At 45.9% G+C, this 7,541-nt stretch overlaps 1 protein-coding gene across 8 annotated transcripts; it reads left to right on the top strand.

The window, feature by feature from the left end:
• The first annotated feature begins 1,456 nt into the window (after positions 1-1,456).
• On the top strand, positions 1,457-7,077 carry LOC125521885 (BRCA1-associated RING domain protein 1-like). Of its 8 annotated transcripts, none has more exons than XM_048686967.1 (15): positions 1,458-1,883; positions 2,466-2,554; positions 2,816-3,067; positions 3,167-3,267; positions 3,374-3,560; positions 3,639-3,733; positions 3,805-3,939; positions 4,011-4,145; positions 4,217-4,351; positions 4,432-4,533; positions 4,635-4,730; positions 4,818-4,941; positions 5,217-5,382; positions 5,595-5,752; positions 6,356-7,077. In XM_048686967.1, exons 1-15 carry the CDS (start codon positions 1,718-1,720, stop codon positions 6,710-6,712), a joined length of 2,298 nt encoding a protein of 765 aa, XP_048542924.1. In that variant the 5' UTR covers positions 1,458-1,717; the 3' UTR covers positions 6,713-7,077. The 8 variants fall into 8 exon arrangements, with proteins under 8 accessions (XP_048542943.1, XP_048542924.1, XP_048542951.1 ...); XM_048686964.1 differs by having other exon boundaries at positions 1,459-1,883; positions 3,814-3,939; positions 4,423-4,533; XM_048686956.1 differs by having other exon boundaries at positions 1,459-1,883; positions 4,020-4,145; positions 4,423-4,533.
• Positions 7,078-7,541: the final 464 nt, after the last annotated feature.

Genomic DNA, 7,541 nt, shown 5'->3' with positions numbered 1-7,541 from the left:
GCAAAAGCATTGTCCTCGGCCTTTATATCTCCCGCTCGCTCCCTCCCCATATCCCATTGCCCTAGACCTAGCGCCGCCGCCAGGCACCCAAAGTTCGACCGCATCTCAATTGAATAGACAACTAGCCAACTGTCCATCGCGATCTTGCCCTCTCCGCGCTTGGTTAAGCTACAAGGCAAATCCCAACCTCGTCGATGACTATGTGGCCATGGTGGCTAGCGAAGATCTCAACCACGTGGTGTTGATGGTCAGGGACGGTCTTGGTCTTTGTGGTGCTGGTGGCAACAGTGCCGTCTTCGTCGACGAAACAATCAAGAGATGGGTATCGCCAATTCCTTCCCTTTTGTTTTCTCGCCTAGTTAATTGCAATTTTGTCGCCATTTCTACTCTCACTCATCATGACGAACATGGTAATTTTACTCCGCACATCAGCTGACATGTCCCAAGGAATTCCTCTATCGCATACCCCGGGAAAAGAAAGATTTGCTTTCCAGGGAAAATATTTGATAATCGATGCAACCATCTATAACTTCAATTAATTATTATTATTATTATTAATGATCTTGGCTGGATCTTCTTGTGCATCTTCCCTATATTTGCCAGCTATACCAATTAATCCCCCTTCCAAATTTTGCAAGAAAATTAATAGGAAGCCAAACATGAGGCGCAGGTTCTCCAACACACTCCATAGTAACTTCGTGTTCTTGACATGTGGGTCAGCCATCTAACGGACCCACATATCAGTGACACAAAGTCCTGAGCAGTACGTTAGATTAGAGTATCCAAACCGTCAAACATGGCCTGTGTAGCCACCCCGTCCACCCTCATTCCACGTGACCGAGTTTTGCTAGCACGACCATTTCCGTTTGAATCTTGCGACATGGTTCGGGAAGTCATTTTCTGTACGCGTGAACGGAGCTACGACGACATCAGTCGGGCCTATATCTGGCCATACCTCGGGCCGGGCCGGGCCTAGCCAAGCGCGACACAAAAAAACCCAGGCCCAAACCCGGCCCCGCCGTCGGCCCTGTTTTCTGGGCCTGAGCCCGGCCCAAACACGTAAAAGCCCGTCGGGCTTCGGGCCGGCCTGGCCCGTCCTTCAGAAAAACACGAAAACGATGGGCCCGGACCTGGCCCGGCCCGGCTTTCGGGCTCAAAATCTAGGCCCGAACCTGGCCCGGAAGCGACATTGGGCCGAGCCAGGTCGGGCTTTTTCGGGCCGGGCCGTTTGGGCCGGGCTGCCCATGGCCAGGACTAGTCGGGCCGCAGCGTGCGTGCTAGACAGGCCGCCGGGTCGCCGTGCTCGGCCGGAACGGGGCGAGGCGGCGAGCACTGTACGAATTATAGTACATGCTGCGCCGTTTCTTTGCAACGTCTCAGAAAAAGGCTAGGGATATAGAGGGGCAGTAGGCCGGGGTGGGGCGCAGTCAGTCAGTCAGCCAGTCAGGAGCGAGCGAGGAAGACGAGGCGAGAGAGAGAACAGAGAAGCCGCCCGGCCACGCAAAAAAGTCTCCTTTTTCTGACCTCGTCCATTCAAGTAGTGCGAACGCTCGCCAGCGGCCACGCCCCCTGCCATGCCGCGCGCCTGCCTGCTCCTTGTCAAATCCGCGCCTCGCTCCTCCAGCCCACTCTCCAGCGCCACCCGTCGCCACATTAGACTGCAACTGAGATTGTCGTCCAAATAGCCGCCGGCCGCCGGGTGTGCGTGCCGATATCGATGGGGAGCGGGAGCGGAGCAGTCGTGTGGAGGGAGATAGCGTCGTCGCCTCCGCCGGGATTCGGCCGGCCGACGGGGAGTGCGGGCGGAACAGCCTCGGGGAGCGAGAGGCCGTCACCGGCCCCGGGATTCGGCGCCGCGCGGCCGTCATCTGCGCAGTCCGGAGGTTCGCTCGCCCCCATTCACTCTGCCTCTCGCTTCCGTACGGCGAACTGTCCGTCTCTTGCTCCCGGCCGGCAAACGACGCGGCGCGCGCCTTCGGGCTCGCCTGCCTTGCTCCGATCAAACGGGCCTGCGTCTTTTTTCTTTCTGTCAGTTCCTCCAAACCCTTACCGCACGAGTCGCCGCCGCAGCGCCAAGTGTGGATTCTGTTTTTCAAGTGGCTCAATAGTTCGGTGTGACCTACCGACTATTTTTTCCCCAATTCTTAGGATGCGCACATGGTGATAAGCTCTTCTCAATCTTTTGTTTTACATAATGTACATTTTCTTTTATCAAAATTCACACCCTAGAGCGATTTGATGCGTCAAAGACTTGCGGCAACTCCAACGCGGCTCACCAAATCGACCGCAAATCTCTAGATCCATGCTGCATTGTGTTGGGCCATGGTTGAACTATCGTTTTCAAAAGTATTATTATGCCATCATGCAGTTCATCTGGACAGACATTTGCTTGAAATTATGATAAAACAAGCCGTGTTCAGTAGTTGTTTTCAGCTTCATTCTGCTCACCACTTTGATGCTTGTAGGTTCCAAGTCTGCTGCTCGTACCGATATGTTGGTCGACGTAGGAATGGAAGCTGGCTCTGATAATCTTGAGGTTCCACCACATGTTGGGGTACTTGGTGCATTCCTTTCTTCTTTGAAACAAATATGTTCATTTTTTGATGTAATTCTTTGCTCCAATCCTGACGGATTCGTGTATTACTTATGCATAGGGCTAGAGCACAGTTTAATGCTAGTAATTGGTACATTCTTACGCTATAGCATATATAAAAGTGCTGGAATAGCAACCGTATAATAGAATCAACTGTTTACTCCTTGATGAATTACATACATCGTGTATTCAACATTCTAACTGGATTACTTTTTGTTACAGAATGAAAGTGCATCCCCCACGAAAGGCACAAAGAGGAAATTTGTTGTTGATGCAACCGAAGGTGCATCACCAGGTGTTAATACAAGTAACACTGGGCAGCACCAGCATTCCCGCAGAAAAGGTAAGGGTCCTGGGAAACATGCAAAGCTGGAAGACAACAAAGGTGCTACTAAGTTGGGGAGAGATCAGACACCAATCGGCGTATTTGAAGATGAATGTGTTTTCTGCCATTCATTTAGAACCAGTGAGCCGGTAATATGCTGCATATCGTTTACACATATCAGTAAAAAATGCCTGTTGAAGTCTTCTTATTTGTACTGGCACTAAAAATGTTCACTTTTCCTATGTCAGTTCCATGGTCCGATGGTACTGTATCGCAATAGAAGGATTGTGCCCAGTGACGAGGGCAACCCTACCAACGCCATCTATGTCCACGAGAAATGCATGGTTTGGTAAGTTTCTTTATACAGCATGGTTAACCCTTCATATTTAATTTATTTAGAATCATCATATGCAGTGTTCATCCATCCTTTCAATTCTTTACCCATGTTTCTGAAGGGCCCCAAAAGTGGAATCCAATGGTGATACTTTTAAGAATGTGGAGAGTGAAATCAATCGTTCTAAAAGATTGAGATGCAGAAGATGCAAACTCCGGGGAGCAGCGCTTGGTTGTTATGACAACTCCTGCAGAAAAAGTTATCATGTCCCATGTGCAATGATGATACCAGAATGCCGCTGGGATCCTGTAAGCTTTTGAGTATAGCTTGTCCTTGATCCATTTATAAACACTGATGCTCTGACATGTCTAGTTTTGATTTTGAAGGAGAATCACCGTGTTTGGTGCCCCAAGCATGCACCACCTGATGAGATGAGCTCACCAACAATGGAGAGTGACACTCTTTCCCCCGTCCTTCAAAAGTATGTGATCTTTCTTCAACCTTCATGTAACTTGATTAATCCTTCATATTATAATTCAGTGTTGTATCTAGTCATTCCAGCCAATGTCCAGCTAAAGAAATTTCGGTCGATTACCAAATGGAAGATGAACACATTAATCCATTACCGTGCGATGAGATGAGCTCACCAGTAATTGAAAGCGACATTAATTCCGCTGTCCTTCAGGAGTATGCGACCTTTCTTCAACCTTCTTGTTACTTGATTAATCCTTCATTTTATAACTCGGTATTTTATCTAGTCATTCCAGCCAATGTCCAACTAAAGAAATTTCGGTCGATTGCCAAATGGAAGAGGAACACATTAATCCATTACCGGGCGATGAGATGAGTTCACCAATAATTGAAACTGACATTACTTCCCCTGTCCTTCAGAAGTATGTGATCTTTCTTCAACCTTCATCCTACTTCATTAATCCTTCATTTTATAATTCAGTGTTGTATCTAGTCATTCCAGCCAATGTCCAGCTAAAGAAATTTCGGTCGATTGCCAAATGGAAGATGAACACATTAATCCATTACCGGGCGATGAGATGAGCTCACCAATAATTGAAACTGACATTACTTCCTCTGTCCTTCAGAAGTATGTGATCTTTCTTCAACCTTCATGTTACTTGATTAATCCTTCATTTTATTATTCAGTGTTGTATCTAGTCATTCCAGCCAATGTCCAGCTAAAGAAATTTCTGGCGATTGCCAAATGGAAAATGAACACATTAGTCCACTCGCCACATCAAGTTCTTCTTTGCCTGGACAAGTGCCTGGGTATGCATTCTTTCTTCACCCGCCTTGGAGATGGTTCCATTCGTCTGATTAATCATCAATCTTTCATTTTGTAGTTGATTTGTTGTATTTTGTTGTTCCAGCCAATATTTAGTTAAAGGAGGAACATCTGTCCTTGATAGAAGGGAAGATCTGCAAGTAGATCAGCTGAACACCTCGAGTTCTTCCTTGCCTCAGGGGTATGCGTGGCGGAAGTTACTGATCAGATGTTCAATCACTATTGATTAATATTCTTCTATAATTTGCACTGTATTTCATCATTACAGCCAATGTTCGGACAGAGGAAGAATTTCTGCTAATCACCGGAGAGAAGAAAAGCTAGTAAATCAGTCTAGCACCCCTGTGGATCAATGGGTTTTGCTCGGTATATCTTTAAGTGCATCAGAAAAGGTAGCATTAGACTATACTTGCAAACAATACTGTCCTTTTAGAGCATTTGGATATATCTGAACAATACTCATGTAGAGCTTTTGGATGTATCTGAACAATACTCTCCTTTAAGAGCATTTGGATATATCTAAACAATACTAGCAAACATGTGTGTGGACAAGTAATGCAGCAATTTTAATTTATGGTCAATATTTAATTTATATAATCTGCTGGTTTTTGAAATAAGTTCTGTTCCATACCAAGCTATGATAAAATTGTTTATGTTTGTCATGCAGGATTCCTTGAAGGAATTTGCATCCTTAACCAGTTCAACCTTGGCTGAGGAATGGGACAAAACTGTGACCCATGTAATTGTGGGCAGAAACGCTGGTGATGCATGTGGCAGATCATATGAGGTCCTGATGGCGATACTCTCTGGGAAATGGGTTGTCACAGCCGGATGTTAGTATTAATCCATCTTACATCTCCCTTGTTTTGTATTGTTGATGATTATTGTACTACCTCCAAACTCATGCTACATACTGCTTAATGTAATAAGTTGCTGGTCTATTTGCACTTCCATTTATCCGTGGCGATCTAAAACTTATCATAGCTCGGCAGAGAACATCATTTCTCCTTGCACTGAAGTAGTTCACGTCATATTCATGTGTTAGGGATTGTGGATTGCATGGTGGAACCGATTCCAGATCTAAAAACTTGCTTGGAAAAGCCGATCCCAGGCCCGGAAATTTCTTACGAGATGAATTTCTGTGATGGCTCGTGCACATCAGGTTATGGACCAACAAAAGGAAGAGCTAGAGCTGCTGAACGGGTATGTAAACATGTCTGGCAATAATATATTATCTATGAATTCAATACAGAGAAAAACATATGTAGTGAAAACTGATCGCAGTTTGCCTTATGCATCAGTTCAGGGGATTGGTTTACAATCTTTTTGTCAAAAGGTTTGGGAACTGGTTTACATTTTTTTTCAAAAATCTAGTATAAATATGTACTTAAGTGTTCATACAGAGGCTGTTTGATGTCAAAGGCTTTAAGTGCATCTTTAGAGAAATTTAGGTGTTCCATGGTCAGTATATTCCAAGAGCTTTTCTTTTATAAGGTGGGGTGCTAAACAGATTTTCATATGTTTTGTTTTATGAAAACAGCAGCGCTGCTTTCTAGTATTAATTAAGGTAGAAGAAATTATACATAGAGTACAGAGGGAGCATTTGAGAAATCGAGGAAGCTGGAGACATCTTTTGCAGTGTTGTTTTACAAATTCTCTTTTGAAGTGTCATTTCCCTGAATGCGATGTTTTGGAATGCATTTCAATAGTCATGGATCTTATGAATGCATTTCAGTTATTATATGTAATAAAAGCAACATTTTGATGCCTTTCTACAGCCAAATGATGAGAACATGATGTTTGCAGGCACCAAAACTGTTCTCGGGACTGCATTTCTGCCTCAGCGCCTACATAGACCCTGAAGACAGAGAAACCATCCGAAGACTCGTAGCAGCTGGTGGAGGGCATGTACTGGAGGGAATCAGCCCAGACCGGTTGCACGAGAATCTGAATAAAAGTCCAGCGGAAGTGTACTTCATCTACGACAGCGGCCCTCCAAGGAAGATCACTTCGGATTTCGATCTTATCCTTGGCAAGGAGATTCAGGAGAGCATCGAGTACGCGAAATCGGGAGTGCAGGTGATCAGCCACACGAGGCTGCTCGATGCTATCCTGTGCTATGATGCGCGGATCCTGGAAAGGAGGCTTCAGCAAGACGTGTAAGTGAAGGGCGCGCTTCAGGCAGTGGCTTTTCGCTCGTGTTACGAGAGTTTTTTGGGTTCAGCCCCCCACATGAGTAGCGAGGGGGGCTGTCGAAAGTTGACGAATCACACACTCTACTCACCCGTTAGGCTATAGGGTGGTGTGTTTGTTGTTGTTTTGGTGCTGGATTGCTTGTTTAGCAGATCTTTAGTACTTGTGCCGGACGGTTGTTTCGCGGTGCTGAAGGCGCTTGCTGTGAAATGGTTGGTACTTTTTTGGCGGTGACTGAAACCTCTGTTGGGCAGCATCATCTGTTTGGAATTGGATTGCCAAATCTGAAGAAATCCTGAACTGTTACATCGCCCTGCGGGTTGCGGCGTGTTCTACACCTTTTGTTCCTTGCATCTTTCTTTCGTTAGTCAAGTTGACAATTTAGTACTAAAGTAGCTTTGCTGTCACACTTCATAGTATTGCACACATCAACAGGCCCTCACCCCGTACGTGTCAAGGACCGGCCAACAGAGTAACACTACCACGGGGCTGTAGCCCTGCAATGGAGTTGGCTCTACAAAAGTCAGAGGCCAAGCTCAAACAGGTTGTTCAGAAGAGTTTACATTGCATTTTCCATTCAACCGACTCACCGTGCATGTGCTGGACGCAAACATACCCGCTTTTGATTAGGCATATATACACATACACGCATGTGAGCGACAAAGATATCCTGCTGTCTTGTGACCTGCCAGCAGGTATAAGCGACGACAGATGAAAATTCCACGACTTTGCTCGAACTCAATCCCAGTGGAGGCTAATAATCCCCAACTGACATGCACATGTAATCCCACCAGGCCTC

The sequence above is a fragment of the Triticum urartu genome, chromosome 1, assembly GCF_003073215.2.
Source record: "Triticum urartu cultivar G1812 chromosome 1, Tu2.1, whole genome shotgun sequence".
Classification (NCBI taxonomy): Eukaryota; Viridiplantae; Streptophyta; class Magnoliopsida; order Poales; family Poaceae; genus Triticum; species Triticum urartu.
Note: the sequence above shows the minus strand (reverse complement) of the source record. Positions and strands in the feature narration are given on the sequence as shown.

Bases quoted from the DNA above. Each gene is read 5' to 3' on its own strand.
- LOC125521885 (XM_048686949.1), top strand. From the start codon at position 1,718: ATGGGGAGCGGGAGCGGAGCAGTCGTGTGGAGGGAGATAGCGTCGTCG. The intron at 1,884-2,465 runs GTTCGCTCGCCC...TGATGCTTGTAG, and splicing joins GTCATCTGCGCAGTCCGGAG to GTTCCAAGTCTGCTGCTCGT. The intron at 3,734-3,804 runs GTATGTGATCTT...TGTTGTATCTAG, and splicing joins CTTTCCCCCGTCCTTCAAAA to TCATTCCAGCCAATGTCCAG.